Source organism: Hemiscyllium ocellatum, chromosome 22 (genome assembly GCF_020745735.1).
Source record: "Hemiscyllium ocellatum isolate sHemOce1 chromosome 22, sHemOce1.pat.X.cur, whole genome shotgun sequence".
Taxonomy (NCBI): domain Eukaryota; kingdom Metazoa; phylum Chordata; class Chondrichthyes; order Orectolobiformes; family Hemiscylliidae; genus Hemiscyllium; species Hemiscyllium ocellatum.
Genome location: NC_083422.1, coordinates 42,957,289 through 42,976,176, shown reverse-complemented (window position 1 = coordinate 42,976,176; position 18,888 = coordinate 42,957,289). Strand labels below are relative to the sequence as shown.

The 18,888-nt window shown below is 38.8% G+C and overlaps 1 protein-coding gene across 1 annotated transcript in view; it reads left to right on the top strand.

The window, feature by feature from the left end:
- The window catches only part of LOC132826308 (V-type proton ATPase subunit B, brain isoform-like), a 72,707-nt gene that overhangs the window by 10,208 nt on the left and 43,611 nt on the right, over positions 1-18,888 (top strand). The window contains exons 2-4 of the mRNA XM_060842126.1: positions 12,440-12,495; positions 13,191-13,289; positions 16,861-16,954. Coding sequence (XP_060698109.1) covers positions 12,440-12,495; positions 13,191-13,289; positions 16,861-16,954 — 249 coding nt within the window. The remainder of the gene's footprint in view (positions 1-12,439; positions 12,496-13,190; positions 13,290-16,860; positions 16,955-18,888) is intronic.

Below are 18,888 nucleotides of genomic sequence, written 5' to 3'. Positions count from 1 at the left end.
TGGGCACCTCATGTGCCCCAGCTATGCCTGCCTCTTCGGATATGTGGAACATTCCATCTTCCGCAGCTACACTGGCACCACCCCCCACCTTTTCCTCTGCTACGTCGATGATTGTATCAGCGCTACCTTGTGCTCCCATGAGGAAGTTGAACAGTTCATCCACTTTACTAACACCTTCTTCCCTGACCTCAAATTTACCTGGACTGTCTCAGACTCCTCCCTCCCCTTCCTAGACACCTCCATTTCTATCTTGGGACCCCGACTCAACACAGACATTTACTACAAACCGACCAACTCCCACAGCTACCTAGACTGCACCCTCCCACCCTGCCTCTTGTAAATACGGCATCCCATATTCCCAATTCCTCCGTCTCCGCCGCATCTGGTCCCAGAAGGACCAATTCCACTACCGAACAGGACAAGACCCCACTGGTCCTCAACTTCCACCCCAGCAGCCTCCAGATGCATCGTATCATCCTCCGTCATTTCTGCCACCTCCAGACAGACCCCACCACCAGGAATATATTTCCCTCTCCACCCCTATCAGCATTCAGGAGAGACCGCTCCCTCTGCAACTCCCTCGTCAGGACCACACCCCCCACCAACCCAACCTCCACTCCCGGCACCTTCCCCTGCAACCGCAAGAAGTGCAAAACTTGCGCCCACACCTCCTCTTCTCTCTTTCCCCCCAACTCTTACCTCCCTCCAAGGCCCCAATGAATCCTCCTATATCTGTCGCAAATTCTCCTGCATCTCCACACACACTTACAATATCCGCTGCACCTGATGTGGTCTCCTCTACATTGGGGAGACAGGTCGCCTACTTGCAGAACATCTCAGGGAACACCTGCACCAACCAACCAACCCAACCACCCCGTGGCTGATCACTTTAGCTCCCCCTCCCACTCCTCCAATGTCATGCAGGTCCTTGGCCGCCTCCATCGCCAGACCCTGGCCACGCGACGTCAGGAGGAAGAGTGCCTCATCTTCTGCCTAGGAACCCTCCAACCACACAGGATGAATATAGATTTCTCCAGCTTCCTCATTCCTCCAACCCCCCCCCCCCCACCTTATCTCAGTCCCAATCCTCTGATTCAGCACCGCCCTCTCCTCCCCCACCCCCTCTCCAGCCTATTACTCTCACCTCCTTCCACCTATCGTATTCCCAGCCCCCCTCCCCCTATCTTAGCCCGCTTGGCACACCAGCCTCATTCCTGAAGAAGGGCTTATGCCCAAAACGTCGATTCTCCTGCTCCTCGGATGCTGCCTGGCCTGCTGTTTTTTCCAGCACCATATTTTTCAACTCTGTTACTCCAGCATCTGTAGTCCTCACTTTCTCCTGGATTTCCCTGGTGCCAGACTTGGACAAAGTGGCAATTAGATGCCAAGGGAAGGTATCCTTGTTTCACTTCTAGAATTCAGTTTGTATGTCTGTGTTAACTGAGTCATAAAAAGTCTGAGTCTGAGACTTTGAATCGACTGGCCCCTAGGAAACCAGAGTACCCATTGGTGAGTAAGTGATCCTTGATGACCTTGAAACCATGAGAAAGAGGAACAGGAGTAGGATGTTCACTCCCTCTAGCCATTCCATGCAACTATGTCATCACTCTGATTCTCTGACTTGATGGCACACCTGACATTCACAAATCCATTTTCCTGCCTGGGTCTTGATAAAGGGCTTTTGCCCAAAATGTTGGTTTTCCTGCTCCTTGGATGCTGCCTGACCTTCTATGCTTTTCCAGCACCACACTCTTGACTTAATCTCCAGCATCTGCAGTACTCACTTTCGCATAATTGGCTAATCTTCCACTTTCATAGGAAGAGGATTTTTCCATTGAGGGCCAGTAACTCAACAGTATCTCTGGTTGGGCTGATGAGTGCCCAAACCTTCATACACACAACTGCCAGGAGAATCCAGATCCAACATGAGAATCTAACCTCTTTGACATTTAGTATCAAATTCAGCAATGATAATGCCATTATCAATATTCTGGGGTTACCATAGACCAGAAACTGCTGTCGAAGTAGGCCAGATCTTAACCGTATGAAAGTAAAGCCAAAAATAATCCAAGCAGTGTAAGTGTGTAAACTGAGAGTTGATCCCATCAGACCAAGTCCCTATTACTCTGCAATCTCATCCTTGATAATGGGTTCTAAAATCTCACCAATAACTCTGGACCGGCCAAACAGCCTTTAGCTTCTGTCTTCTGCCTCCCTTTTCTTAAACTGGGATTTAGCCATTTTCCACTTCTCTGGGACCTTTCCTGACTCGTGGTTTATGAAAAATTGCCACAATGCCTGTACAATCTCCTCTGTTAGCTCCTTCAGAATTCTGGGGTATGGTCCATCTGGTCCAGGTGATTTTATTTATTGACAGACCTTTCAGCTTCCCCATCACAACCTCCTTAGATACAATACTGACCTCAAACCCCTGAATCTCTGGTTGAAGAGGTGTGAAGAAATGAGAAATATCAATTCAGATGATTTAATTAAAAGGCAGACCTCCATTCTTAAAATTACATGTTTTAATAGCAAAGGAATGTGGATTCAATGTTACACAAATCCTGCTATATTTGTGCTTCCGTCTGTATCGTCTTGAGTACAGGCCTTTTAGCAGCTTACTCGTCTCGTGTGTGAAAGGCTCGCCAACTTCTGGTCTAAAGATGAGTCATATAGTGTGCTTCAAATATAGGTTATTGCTTCTCTGCTATTTATAAGAATAGACTCTTCATTGCTATAATGACTGGAAGGATCAAGTCTTTAGTCGGTCAACCATGTGTTCCTACTTCCCTTTTTCCCAAACCAAGTCCTCGTGACACCATCACAGAGGGCAGTGCTTATCAGAATCATGTATCAATCCTTTTTAAACTCGCATAGAACAGTTTACTCCCAAAAAGGATTGTTTTCCTTTTGTATTCTAATAAAATCTTCCCTTGCTTTGAATGTAGCATCAAAACAATTTGTTGACCATGGCAAGCTGCCCTTTATTTGTAACAATTGAGTTGTAATGGATGAATAAATGCTTTTTGCATGTGTACAGAATACATATGCTGGAAAGGAAAAATGCGTTTAATTAGCATTCGTTCTTGAAATGCAAAGGCTTCATGTGAAAAGTAGAATGGCTGATAGTGCAACATTCCCTTAATAGTGAACTTAAGGGTTCGCTTTTGACTTTTGTATACCTTCAAATTATTAAAAGGTCTGAATCTGCGACCTTTCCTCCCTGGGAGAGCTATGTGTTGTGGGGTGACCTTATAGAGGTTTATAAAATCATGAGGGACATGGTTAGAATAAACAGACAAAATCCTATCCCTAGGTTGAGGGAGTCCAGGACTAGAGGGCATTATTTAGGTTGCGAGGGAAAAGATATAAAAGAGACGTAAGGGGCAAATTTTTCATGCAGAGGGTGGTGTGTGTGTGGAATGGGCTGCCAGAGGAGGTGGTGTAGGTTAGTACAATTGCAACATTTAAAAGGCATCTGGATAGGTACATAAATAGGAAAGGTTTGGAGGGATACGAGCTGGGTGCTGGCAGGTGGGACTAGATTGGGTGGGGATATCTGGTCGGCATGGAAGAGTTGGACCAAAGAGTCTGTTTCCATGCTGTACATCTCTATGGCTCTATGAACTGAGACAAGACCGCTGAGTCAGTCATAGATGTACAGCATGGGAACAGACCCTTTGATCCAACTTGTCCATGCTAACCAGATATCCTAACCTAATCTATTCTAATTTTCCAGCATTTGGCCCATATCCCACAATCCTTTTCATATCCCCATCCAGATGCCTTTTTAAGATGGCACAGTGGTTAGCACTGCTGCCTCAGCGCCAGAGACCTGGGTTCAATTCCAGCCTCGGGCGACTATCTGTGTGGAGTTTGCACATTCTCCCAGTGTCTGCGTGGGTTTCCTCCGGGTGCTCCGGTTTCCTCCCACAGTCACCAAAAATGTGCAGGTTAGGTGAATTGGCCACGCTAAATTGCCCGTAGTGTTAGATGAAGGGGTAAAGATTGGGGAATGGGTCTGGGTGGGTTGCGCTTCAGTGGGTCTGTGTGGACTTGTTGGGCCGAAGAGCCTGTTTCCACACTGTAAATAATCTAATCTAATCTAAAGAAAGGGCAGTTGACTGCAGTGTCAGTGGGGGCGCACTTTGGGGCCAGCGATCGTAATTCTATTAGTTTTAAAATCATGATGGAAAAAGACTAGATCTAAAAGTTGAAGTTCTAATTTGGAGAAAGGCCAATTTTGACAGTATTAGGCAAGAACTTTCAAAAGCTGTTTGGAGGCAGATGCTCACAGGTAAAGGGATAGCTGGAAAATGGGAAGCCTTCAGAAATAGCTGAAAATGTGTTGCTGGTTAAAGCACAGCAGGTTAGGCAGCATCCAAGGAACAGGAAATTCGACGTTTCGGGCTTAAGCCCTTCATTCCTGATGAAGGGCTTAAGCCCGAAACGTCGAATTTCCTGTTCCTTGGATGCTGCCTAACCTGTGCTTTAACCAGCAACACATTTTCAGCTGTGATCTCCAGCATCTGCAGATCTCATTTTTTAGCCTTCAGAAATAACATGAGTGCAGAGTATGTTCCTGTTAGGGTGAAAGGGAAGGCTGGTAGGTATAGAGAATGCTGGATGATGAAAGAAATTGAGGGTTTGGTTAAGAAAAAGGTAGCATATGTCAGGTACAGACAGGATAGATCAAGTCAATCCTTAGAATATAAAGGCAGTAAGAGTATACTTAAGAGGGAAATCGGAAGGGCAAAAAGGGGACATGAGGATAGCTTTGGCAAATAGAATTAAGGAGAATCCAAAGGGTTTTTACAAATATATTAAGGACAAAAGGGTAACTAGGGAGAGAATAGGACCCCTCAAAAATCAGCAAGCTGGCTTTTGTGTGGAGCTGCGGGAAATGGGGGAGATACTAAGAGTATTTTGCATCGTTGCTTACTGTAGCAGGAGACATTGAAGATATAGAATGTAGGGAAATAGATGGTCACATTTTGAAAAAATGTCCATGTTACAGAGGAGGAAGTGCTGGATGCCTTGAAACGCATTAAGGTGGACAAATCACCAGGACCTGATCAGGTGTACCCAAGAACTTTGGGAAGCTTGAGAAGTGATTTGTTGGGCCTCGTGCTGAGATATTTATATCATCGATAGTCACAGGCGAGGTGCTGGAAGACTGGAGGTTGGCTAACATGGTACCACTATTTAAGAAAGGTGGTAAGGACAAGCCAGCGAACTATAGACCAGTGAGCCTGATGTCAGTGATGGGTGAGTTGTTGGAGGGAATCATGAGGGACAGGATGTATGTGTATTTGGAAAGCCAAGGACTGATTAGGGATAGTCAACATGGATTTATGCGTGGGAAATCATGTCTCTCAAACTTGATTGAGTTTTTGGAAGAAGTAACAAAGAGGACTGATGAGGGCAGAGCAGTAGATGTGATCTATATGGACTTCAGTAAGGTGTTTGGCAAGGTTCCCCATGGCAGACTGGTTAGCAAGGTTTGATCTCATGGAATACATGGAGAGCTAGCCATTTGGATACATAACTGGCTCAAAGGTAGAAAACAGAGGGTGGTGGTAGGGGGTTTTTCAGGTTGGAGGCCTGTCAATAGTGGAGGTCACAAGGATCGGTGCTGGGTCCACTGTTTCGTTCATATGAATGATTTGGATGTGAACATAAGAGGTATAGTTCGTAAGTTTGCAGATGACACCAAAATTGGAGGTAAAGTGGGCAGTGAAGAAGATCTTAATACAATAGGATCTTGATCAGGTGGGCCATTGGGCTGAGGAGTGGCAGATGGAATTTAATTTAGATACATGTGAGGTGGCGCATTTTGGGAAAGCAAATCTTAACAGGACTTATACACCTTTAATGGTAAGGTCCTAGGGAGTGTTGCTGAACAAAAAGACCTTGGAGTGCAGGTTCATAACTCCTTGAAAGTATATTCACAGGTAGATAGGATAGTCAAGAAGGTGTCTAGTGTGCTTTCCTTTATTGGTCAGAGTATTGAGTACAGGAGTTGGGAAGTCATGTTGCAGCTGTACGTAAGATTGGTTGGACCACTGTTGGAATGTTGCGTGCAGTTCTGGTCTCCTTCCTATTGTTGTACATCTCTGACTAAATGCTGTAATTGTACCAGCTGCCTCCACTTCCTTTGGCAGCTCATTCCATACACTCAGCACTCTCTGCGTGAAACTTTGCTCCTTATATCCCTTACATCTTTCCCCTCTCACCCTGAACCTGTGCCCTCTAATTCTGGATTCCCCCACCCCAGGGAAGAGACTTTGTCTATTTATCCTATCCATGCCCCTCATGATTTTATAAATCTCTAGAAGGTCACCCGCAGCCTCCAATGCTCCAGGGAAAACAGCCCCATCCTATTCAACCTCTATAGCTCAAACCCTCCAGTCCTGACAACATCCTTGTATATCTTTTATGAACTCTTTCAAGTTTCACAACATCCTCCAATGGGAAGGAGACCAGAATTGCTTTAAAAGGAACTGCTCACACTCCAGTACTATCTCCTTCATGCCTCAATTTGATGTCCCTATGAAATAAATTATGCCACCTAATGTATTTCTTAGATATTTTGTTTGAACAGCATTAACTGATATGGCTGCAGCTAATATTATGACAAATATTTTTTGTTACTGCATTTGAATAATTCAAATTAACTGAACCTTATAGGACAAGTACACCTAAGCTTGATATCCTCATCATGCTGAATTGATTTCCTTGCTGGGGGAAACACGAGGTGCTAAAGATTTCTTCAAAGATTCTTTCGTTGCAGTTCCATGACTGCAAATGGAAATATGTAGATGTTAAAGAAATTCATCTGGGTGCAATTTCTCCCCCATGCCAATCTCGCACGTCATCCCATCAAGGTAGTCTGAATTCACTGAAATAATAGCTGGGTGAGATATTGGATTGTATCTATGGCAATGGACCCCATTAGGTAAAAGTTAGATATCAAGGATAAAGTAAATTGAGGGTGGATGGTGGGAAGGGAGAGGAGAATACCCTCAAATTGTGAATCATGCACATGTGGCTGATCATGATTTTTAAAATTAGCAGTTGCCAAGGACATTCTGCAACAAAAAATTATACAGCAGTACACAGACATCTTATTAAAAGGTATAATAAAATTGAATTTGACCTAGGAATGTCAGTCTCCATTAGTGTGGGGGGGGAGAACATAATGTCTTTTCGTGCTTCTGTGAAATGAAGTGAATTCTGTTGCTTTTTAATGTAACCTTTTTTTATTTGGTTGAAAAGGGATAATTATGGGAATCTTAACCTATGTTCTGTTACACATATTGTCGATAGAATAAATAGACTGGGTGATTGTCATGTTTTTCCTCTATTGTAATCTGGTATGTTCTCATTATGTCAGTTCTACTTTGCACATGATTTCACTGGGATAAGAGTGGATTTCACTGAAGTCATCTAGCATAATTGAGCAGATTGTTGGCTGTACTTAGTGCAGAATTTGTCTATTGTAGGATACATGAAAAACATTCAGTTTGGATCTGGCTGTTCTTTGACTACACTGTAAGATATACAGCTATGGGAAAATGGAAATGAAATCAGTGATCTGAATATGAATTGTTCCATTATCATATGATCCATGTTATACATTTTATCCTGCCCTACCTAATTTTTTTGTAGTATGTGATTTTCTGTCTGGAACAAGTGCTTGGATGCATTTTGTTTTAAGGAGTTATAATGTAAGAATTTTATTTTCCAATCTTGACTCTTTAACATCTAAAGCTTAGCTGCCTTTATGTAAATCATAACATGTCAAGTCAGGATGTTGTGGAGAAAAAGTAAAGTCTAAAAATCTTTTGATTTTCAATAGGCAATAATGCATGCTCATTCAGATTATAACAACATACATTTATTATGTAAAATAGAATTATCTTTAATGCATGAAAAAAATCCCTTAGCATCCTATAAAGGCTATAAGGGGCAAGAGTATAAGAAAATAATGTGTAGTTGATATTAAGAGAAGTGGTAGTAAAGGGAGCTTCCAAAAAAATAACTTTCCCAATAAGGTCTGTACTTCTGTTATTTTCTATTGTGGTATATGTTACATTGAACAAATTTCATGCCCCAATTTTAAGGTCTTGTGACTTAAGAGAAAAAGCAGTGCAGTACACAATAGGACAGTTGTTCCTTATGACAGGTTCATAGTTTTGACAATTTACTGTGGTAAAATTTCCTAAATGGTTGAAAAAAGTAATTTAAAGCAGTTACTGGACTGATTCCAATTATAGTTCAGCTACACTTTCAAAGCACTTGAGTCGCCTTTAGGAGTGTTACAATGGGCTGAAGAAATTGGCAAGCTATCAAGATAACATTAAATCTGATACCTTAGTTTTGAAACCTCTGCCTTCCTTGTTCTCATAGGTTTTATCGATGCTTGTAATCATCTCTAGTTATGCTATCAGTTTGTCTATTGCACACTTAATTAAATGTTTGCTTTGTGTGTTTCAGCTTTCAAAATTCTTTAGTCATATCCAATCTGTAGTTCTGAGGTCAGTTGGCTACCTTGAGGGCAATTGATATTGGACGTGGTGTAACACTGATTCAATAAAGCAACAGCACAGTTAAGGGGCAAATGGTATGGGCTAGTTATAAACATTCATGTTTTTGAGTGTAGAAGGTTGAGATGAGCTGATCAAGGTGTTTAAAATAGTAAGACATTTGAATTTAACAAGTAAAACAATTTAAGTTCTTGTGGGGGCAAGTCTAGAAAAGCAGGATGTAATTTTAAACCAGACTCTTCAGCATGGAAATCATGAAGTACTTCATACAAAAGTTACTAGAGTATTGAAATCTTGCACTCCTACGTAGAAACCCAACTGGATCAAAATCTGTGCTTGTTGAGATCAATAAAGCTTTTAGTCCTGAGATGGCTAGATTTTTTTAAAAATTAGGTATGGGTCACAGTGGGTATGGATCAAAGTTGATGTTGTTGAGGTCCAGTTCAACCGTAATGTAATTGAATGTAAGTATCAGCTTGAGGGGCTGAATGCACTTTTGTCTTCCTTGCTGACCATTAAAGAAAGACTTGTATTTATATTATTATTGTTGGTTGCCCCTTGATTTGAGGATGATGTGTCTGAGTTGCACGTTTCTGCTGTGGATCTTTGCTTGACTAAACTGAAGTATTTAGACTTGAAACGTTACCTTGCTGTCTCTCATGGATGCTGTCTAACCTGCTGTGATCTCCAGCATTTGTTGTTTTCAGTAAACTCTGATTGTTGACCACAGATGTTTTGCGCACGTCGGGAAAGTATCCCATGTGGTAATGGCACCAGAAGTGTAGGATTTGCTTCCTTTGTCCTTCCCTGCCACCATCTTGCTTCAACTTCAAGGTGTTTGAAGTTTTATCATATTTAACTACCACATAATATCATGCTCCTAAAATTGTCATTCTCACTCAAAATCTGTCCTGGAGGCAGGATATCACCTTCATATATTGTACTAACACATCAAAAGAACCTTGTAGCGCCAGTTAGTTGCACTTTGATTAATTACTAATCAGCAAAAGGTATTTCACACTTAGAAGCATTGAAAAATTGCTTCCAGTTTTGAGAGAGCCACATTTGTACTATGTTTTGTTAATGCCAAAACTGTTAGTAGACATAATGTATAACTGCTAGTTTTGGCCATCTGCCTTTCAATTCTTGCTTTGCTTTTTAAGCATAAATCCATTTCTGAAAATGGGTTTGTGGTTAATGTTCTTTATTTTGCTGACTTTTTCATATTTAAGCTTTTAAACTCCTATCAAGCATAAATGAAGTGCAGCTTCAATAGAATAATGCTACTGTTGGAGTATTCCTGCTTGGTTAACATCTCAGATCAAGTGTGAAATAACTACTACAAATCCATGCACAAATATGGTGTCTGCTTAGTGACCTGCCACGTGTACAGAAGCCAGTCAGCTAACACTAAAAAATCCCAAACGGACCAAACTTCCTCGTAATGCAAGGATAGACTAATAATTAGTCCTGGTGAGCCTCGTTGGGCCTCTTAATAAGTAAGGTTGCTGTGGAAAGAGGGCAAGGCATTATATTTGCACTGGGGACTGGTCAAATGATGTACTTGAGCTTTTTAAAAATGTGGCATTGGAGAATAATGGCAAAAAAAAATAGCTTTGATGCTAGAACCATTTCAATAAACTTATACAAGTATATTCTTGACCTAGTCCAATCATGCTAATTTTGCTATTACATATACAAACTGAGCTGACCTGGTAATGCTATGTTTTGATTTATGTAACATTAAATAATATTGCTCAATTATATAAGAAATTACAGTTTGAACACTTAGGAGGTTACAACTCAAGAACATACTTCAGTGTTACCACAACTTGCAAGATTTATTCAGTTCAAAATGATGCTGTACCCTCCAGCCTTTTAAATCAAATGTGTTGGAATGCACACTGCTTTCTTTCACTCCTACTTGAATGGCTCCTTAGTATTTCACACCAAGGTGTCCTTCAGGGTGCTGGGTCAGGCTACCAAAACAGCTTCTATGAAGGGATTAGAACCAATTAACATCTTTGTACACAAAAGCTGCTGGCAGCTGAACAGGCGGCCTTGTGACCTGCTCGGGAGCTGCATGTTAAACAGGGGGTTGTGTACTTGAGCTCAAGTGGGGAAGGGGTGGAGAGAGTTTTTATTTATAATTGAAATGTTTCCTGATGGATTTTGGGGAAAAATACTTGTACCAAATTAAGTTGGACAATGAAAGATTCAAAACTTGGTATTTAATTTCAAAGAAATGCAAATTTTAAAAAAATGTTAAGTAAGCATTAAACATTTTGTTTAATCCAAAGTAACAGTGCACTTGGAAAATGATATACTTTCTCATTGTACTGAATATATTTCAAACTTTTAATATTTATTAAAGCTTCCATGTCAATGATGCCTAAACAGTGAGCTTTTGACTGAATTAAATGTTTAATTTGCTCAGCCAATTGGATAAATTATTGTACTAAATAATGTAACCATTCCCAAAAACAACTGAGTTATGTTGGATATGTGAAATGCACCATTTCAGTGACTTTAAACTAAGTTTATTGCTGTACCTCTTCCCTATTTACTGCAATACCTGGTTAATCTATTTCTCCACTGGGCATTGTTCGGATTTAATTGTCCGTTGTTGAGTAGTTACACTGAAGATCTCTAGTGACAAATTGGTGCTTTTCACAAAAAATGCCCAAGCCAGACTAAGAAGACTGTTATAAAGATGAAAGATCCACTTGAAATGATTAACCTGAAGCTTTTGAAAAATGATCTATTAATAGAATCAAATGTTTTCTGTTTAGGACTATTTAAAGTAGATTTAGCAAAATTACTTCCCAAGTAAGTGACTGGATTATCTGCTTCAGGAGTATTCCCTAGTTTAACTGTTATGCAACTTTTATATGGAAACTAGGAATACTTTAGTTGATTGCAACACTTGTATGGTTTTCATGCTTGAGCAGTTTGCCTTGCTTCTCTCCATGTTTGCTTATTAGTGAATGAAATGCAGGTGTGTGGGAAACAGCAAGCGAACATTGACAGGTTTATTCTGTTGGCTGCAGCCTAATTAGTTGCATAGTGGATGCACCCCGCTAAGCTTTAGTGCACTGCAGTAGAGCTGGTCTGTTCTAATTTCCTTGCAGCTTTGATATCGGTGAAGAGATTGACGGATTGCACAAAAAGCAAAGCGTGATAGAGGCCTATCGAAACAATGCAGTTCTTACTTCAGCCACCACAGATGTGAGAGAAGGCTGATCAGAAACAAATGTCAACCATAGTCAAATTGTCTCCTGTGTCTGCATAGTTGATATTTTCCCATGTAAAAGAAAAAAAGGCAAAGTATTAGCCTCTATCCCACCCTTACTGTTACTTCACCTGAGAACTGTACAAAGTTGCAGTTCAATACTAATAAGGCAATTTTCCACTTTGGTAATGTATCAAAATCATCCTGCATAAATGTCCTTTTCCTGCAACTCAATGTAACGTAGTTGACCACCCATAGAACAGTAATGCCATTGTGTCCAGTCCATCAAATTCTGGTACTTCAGTCCTTGACCAGCAATTGAAATGTTCTATGCATTTTATTTCTCATTCAGATCCATAAAAATGATCCATGTAACAATGCTGATGCAGAAGAAAAATCCTTTATTAAGGGGAAATCCTTAGTAATTAGACAACAACAAACAGATTTCAAAGAAACTGAATATATTGAGAAATGGTATGATCTTTCCAGCATTAAATAACAATGGAATTAACATCCATATGTTTGCACAAAAGGCATTTAATTTTATTTGCAATCTTACACTATGCAGTTGTGATAATAAACATGACTCAATTTATTCAATTGTATTTGATGATTATATTTGAGTAAAGCTGTCATTCTATTGTGAATTTTTTAACAGCCTACAAGACAGTGTCTGGTGTTAATGGACCATTGGTGATCTTGGACCAAGTGAAGGTAATTGTAACTGTAAATCTATATGCCAGTTATATCTGAAAGTTTAAATCCTAACAATATGAACTAAAATGTTTTGCCAAGAAAGATGGTGCTGAAATCAGATTTTCAATAGTGCTTATAAAACAACTGTTAATTAGCATCCATACCCATTCAATTAGTCTTTCTGCCACTGTCTAAATTTTAGATGAAGTGAGATTTTTTTTATCACCTGAAGTTAAACTTCTGCCAAGCAATAAAAATGCCAATAACTGTATTTGAATCAGCATGTGTGCACAAGTATTATGTTTGGGGCAGGAAATGTGTGGAAATTTGAGTGCATAAAACTGGCAAGGTCTAGTGATGTTCTTGTAAGTGCCAGACAAGAAGCATTGTATGAACTTTAACTTATGTTCATTTGGTGTAGACATTGCTGGAAGGACTAAAAATTACTGCCCCACCCCAATTACCCTTGAGAGGGTGAGCCGCCACCTTGAACTTTTACAATCTATACATCGGCCATGCGGTTAGCCCCCAAAACAAAACGATTCAAGGTGAAGTTTGTTCTTTATCAGAAAGTTATAATTGTTTATATGCAGTATGTGCTTAAATTATTTCAACTCCTAGAAATAACTAAACTTTCAGATTCATATTGGATTAAAATAGTACTTGAAATTTATATAATTTGTATTGATTCTTAAATTTTATTTTGTGATCAGTTTCCAAGGTTTGCAGAGATTGTACATTTGACTCTACCTGATGGATCCATTCGAAGTGGACAAGTTCTGGAAGTTAGTGGCAGTAAGGCTGTTGTACAGGTAGAGGTTTATGTTGAAATTATACATTACTGGAACAAATACCTAGTAAATTTATTGACTGAATTATTTCATAATTTCTAAAAGCCTTGTCTTGAAGAATTTGATAAAACTTTACCTAAAATTCAAGTGTCTCCATTATATAAAAACTTGGGTTATAATTCTGTTTCAAAACTAACAGTAATTCATGAAATGACTTATTGCTTATAACTGCAACATGAAATGGAAATAAGAAAAGGCAATTCAGTTCCTCTAGGTTTGCTATTTCCATGTGTATGCAAAAAAATCTGAAACTCCTAGATTCTGTTTTGGTCATGAATGGTAGCCTCTTGTATTTACACTTTTCATCTATCATCTAGTTTTGCACACTTTTATTGACAGTTACCAATATTTTTAACTTAAAATGGAGTACTTCTTTTCAATCTATTTTCTTTGGCCACAAGCCTTAGCCTTTTTGACCATTTAATATTGCCATCATTTCTTGTAGAAAGCAATATTTACCATGATCATCTTCATTAACTTTCTTCAAATGACTTTTTTTTTCATATTTTCATCTAACCATTTCCCAACCTAGAGATTTGTGCTGGCATGTAATCCTGCAGATTTGGCATAATACTAACTTGGCAGTGCACTGAGTCTGAATAACTAATGCAAGTTAGCTGTTCAAGTGTGGGTAGAAACCAGTGCTAAGGCATTACTTGGCTTGAGTGCATAATTTGCTGTATTCCATTTTTCGTGTTCCAATCAGCTTTTAGTCCGAATCTGGGATCCTGAGTTGTCGTCGTTGCCCTAACTGAGGCCAGCTAATTTATCAAAGATGAAGGATTAAACCTGAAGTCCTTTTCATTTGGCTGTTTTTACAGTGCATTCATCAAATGACTGGGACCTCACCAGTGTAATCTAGTATCTGTGTCCATTCTTTGGTCATGCTAAATTGTCTGTAGTGTCTAGGAATGTGCAACCTAGGTGGATTAGCCAAAGTAAAATAGGGATAGAGTAGGGGATGCTCTTCAGAGGGTCTGCGCAGACTTGATGTGCTGAGTGACCCCTCTCTGCACTGTAGGGAGTCTACAAAATAGTCACAATAGAATAGAATGTCAGCAAGATTTGGATTTCATTATTCCGTACAAACAAGGATTGGTCATGTGGGCACAAAGGATTATTCCACTGTTCAGTAGCATAGCTTATCTGATTTTAACCTCCATATGTATTCCTGCATATTCCTGAGATTTTAGATTATCAACCGTTGGGACTGTCTGTTCTGTCATCAGTTACGCATTTCCTCCAAGCACAACTTTATTTTTGCATGTCCAACTCTGCTACTTCCACAGCTACATCCAAGAATGCCCTTGTCTACTTCCCAACTTCAACAGCTCCTTGTGGTTCTGCTTCTGTTTTCAACACCATTTACTGTTGTTTTCCTCCATTGATATTAGTTCTTTCTCCATGTCATGTTAGTCTCACTGTTGCATTGGCTTTTGCCTGTTATTTTTAAACAACAAAATAATTAATCTTGAAAGTATCATGTAATTTATATTTTGATTTATTCAGTGATCAGTTAGGACAGGAAGAAACCTTGCTGACATTCTAGTCTATCATGACTGTTTTGCACTTAGATGCCCTACAGTGTAGAAAGAGGTCATTCAGCAAATAAAGTCTGAAGAGCTTCCCCAACCCTATCTCTATCTTACTGTGGCTAATCCACCTAGGTTGTGCATCCCTAGATACCACAGACAATTTAGCATGACTGATCTTTGGGCTGTGGGCGGTAACTGGGGCACTTGATGGAAACCCATGCAGACATGCAGGGAACATGCAAACTCTACACAGTCACTTGAGGTGGTAATTGAACCCGAATTCCTGGTGCTGTGAGGCAGCAGTGCTAACTGCTATACCACTGTGCTACACAAATTCAATTCAACTTCAACTCAATTTACTTGATTTTTCTTAGTATACTTTGATATTCTTATCTAACAATTTTTAAACTTAAATTTTCAATTGGCTCAGCATTCATATTTTTGAGTTTTTGATTTCACCTGATGGGTGAAGTGTGCCACTCGATTTCACTCTTATTTGTCTAGATCGAACTGTAATGAGTTTGAACTTCCTTGTTCTCAATTCCCTACCTGTGGAAGTTGTTTTATCTCTTTTCCATATCTAATTGTTTTAACATTTTTAACACCTCAACTATATCAACTTGAAGAAAAATAGCCAAAGCCAGTTTTGTCACTTTTTTTGCAGTTCAGTCTGCTTGAACTGAAAACCAGTATCCTTTTAAGATTGCTTTTTGGACCAATGCACTAGTGTTTAGTGATTTGCATATTTCTCAATTTGAATTAGAATTTTCAGTATGATGAACCTTTTTTTGTAAGAAGCTAACTAATTATCGAACAAATGATATTTAAACAAACCATTTGAATATATTAAATATCCCAATATGAACTATTTAAAAAAAAATATTAGGGAACAAGTACTGACCCGCAGCCGGGCAGAAGGTTGAAGTGCAGGTTGAAAAAATGGTTTGAGGATTTTTGAAAAACAAAATACATGGATTTACAGAGCTCAACTTAAGCTGAGAATAGCTGCCAAAGTACATATGGAGCTGGAATTAAAGGACCGAAGGCAATGGAATGTAATATGGTTGATGAAACAATTTGACATTGAAGTTGGAGATGAGCAATTTCTACTCAATTAAGAGTAGAATCCAATAATGATCCTACCCTGTTCAGATCATTCATGAAGAATTATACTGTAATCATTTCTATGAAATACAAACAAATCACAATTTATTGTATAGACAACTATGGTATTGTTTATGTTTGAAATGTTTTTTAGTCATGCTTGTTGGACATTTGGAGTAAAATTCATAGAAATACTGAAAATATCTGGCCAAGAGTTTGTCTAAAACTACTTTTTTAATGTTTAGTATTTTTTGACAAATTCCTGTCTCACTAACAATGGAAGATTACCACAAATAATCCCCCCCTCCCCAAATCTCCTCTGCACTTTTTCAAGGACTATTGAATCCTTTTTAAAGTGTGGTAACTGGAGGTAAGTGAAATATTTTAGACGTGGCCTAATCATAGCTCCAAAAACACAGCATAATTTCTCCACTTCTGTTCTTGTTAACTTGCATTTGGAACCTTGGGCTTCTGAAATGCTTTGGTAATTGTTCTGTAATATATCCTGCCATCTTTAAAGGTCTATGCATATATGCTGCCACTTTCTTTGCTTGTCACATTTTTTACAGTCATTTTAAACTCCAGGTGATATGTTGAGCTAGCATCCACAACACCATTTTTGTGGGAAGTGTTTCCACCAAGCTTTGTATGAAGAAGTGTTTCCTGAGTGGTTGGCTCTGACTTTGGGCTAATGTTTTTTGTATTAAATTCCTATCACATGTCAATTTTGTTTCAACCTATCAATTTTCAATGAGTCCTAAACATAAGTCTCTAGTTTATGGAATCTTTCCTCAAGATCTGTACCTTGAAGCTCTGGTCACATTGTGGTGATGAATATTGAAAAGCTTCATGCATTTTTAAGTGTACTTATGTTTCATGTTCATTTTATACAGGTGTTTGAGGGGACATCAGGTATTGATGCCAAAAAAACAGCCTGTGAATTTACAGGTGATATACTTCGCATATCTGTTTCAGAGGACATGCTTGGTAAGTGGATTCTGTCTTCCACAGGAAACTGATTTTCAAGGAACCTTTCTTCATACATTTATAGCATTATTTATATTATCATTTGAAGTATGAAGGATATCCCTCATATAACCCTCAAATGTTAATGCATTATTATCTTTAACAAAGGATAATTTGGCTACAGCTCAACTTTCAATATTGATGCTGTTTATCACAAATTAATTTTCTAGCATATCTTAATGCTTTCAAATAACTAAATTTCACTTTCACTTATGTGAAAGCTGTATTTAAAGATTCATTATATGCAATATTTTTATAATTTTGCCTAATGGAAATTAGAATATGCTGCATTTTAAAGAGTCAAATTTTAATAAGACTAATGTTTTATAGCTGAAACTAAATTATATTTGTTGAAATCTCTCATTTACCAACTTAAAAGTCAGTGACAGGAATTGGAGCTTCAAACTGAAAAGTTAATTATATAAGGGACAGTCTCCATCTATTCAGTTTCATTTGAGTTTGAATAAGATACTGTTTAGTGATTTCTACAAGTTGATTCAAAAGAGAAATGTGACCGCATCACAGTCAGAATTTTTGATTCTATGCATAAACATTAACACGGATCAAATTTTAATTTATGTAACTGGCTCTGGAGTGACATCAGTGTACTCAGTTTTTGTTTAATATAGTTCCATTCTTTAAGATATAAAGTAAATATACATGTCAGTTTAAATAAAATACATTTAAAATACATTTATAGAATGTAGAGTTTTCTGCTCCAGTATTATGACCGAAAACCTGAATGCTCATTGGTGTGGGAATCAGGACTTGGTCAAGGTGATATGAAGAAAAGCAAAAATAGTTTACTCCACTTTAATTCTATGTGTTTGTGTTGCTGCAATTTATATTTGACTTTCTTGTAAGTTTGCCTTTATAGCTCTAATTTTGGAGTCCTTGCAAGAAACTTAGTGTTAATCATGAGTGTTTTCCAATCTACAGAGATTAAAATCAATGTTGCACATGCGAAACAGAAATAGGCCATTCGGGCCTTAGGAGAACATATGGGCCAGCTCCATCATTATGATTGTGGCTGATTGTCCAACTTAGTATCCTGATCTTGTATTTACCTAAGACCCTTTGATTCTTTTAGCCTTGAATGTTTTGAGGGGTGACCTTTATAGAGGTTTGTGAAGTCATAAGGGGCATAGATAACGTGAATAATAATGGACTTTTCCCTCGAGTGAAGAAATTCAAAACTCATTCTTATGTTTGAAGATAAGAGGAGAAAGTTTTTAAAAAGACATGAGGGGCAATTTTTTTTTTGTGATTTGTGTAGAATAAATTACCAGAGGAATTTGAATGTGTGTACAGTTAGAACATTTTAAGAGATTCGTATAAGTATATGACTAGAAAAGGTTTGGAGGGAAATGGGTCAAATGCAGGCAAGTGGGCCTAGTTTAGTATGAGAACATTGGTATGAGCTAATTGGACTGAAGGGTCTGTTTCTGTGCTGTATGACTCCAGCTGTATCTAACCTCTTAAACTATAAAATTGGCAGAGGTAATCATATGGAAGAATCAGTGTATTTGGGGCAGTTACCTAGAATAGCATGTTGTTGATCCAGTTAGGGATCGGGCTACTTTGGGTCTGGTGACACACATTAAATGAATGATCTGAGTGAAAGATACCCCAGGAAACATTGATCATGGCATTGTAAAATTTAACATTAGTTTGTGAGGGAGAAACTCGAGTGGGAAACAAATGTACTAATTTTAAATAAGAAAAATTTGAAAGGAATGAATTGGGAGCTAGCTAGAGTAGACTAGGAGAGGAGTTTAGCAGCAAATAAGGTTGAGGAACAATAGTAGAAGTTTAAGAAAATAGTTTGACTTTCTCAACAAAAATCTATCCCAGTGAGAAAGAAGGATTTGAAAGGGGAATAAGCCAACTGTGGT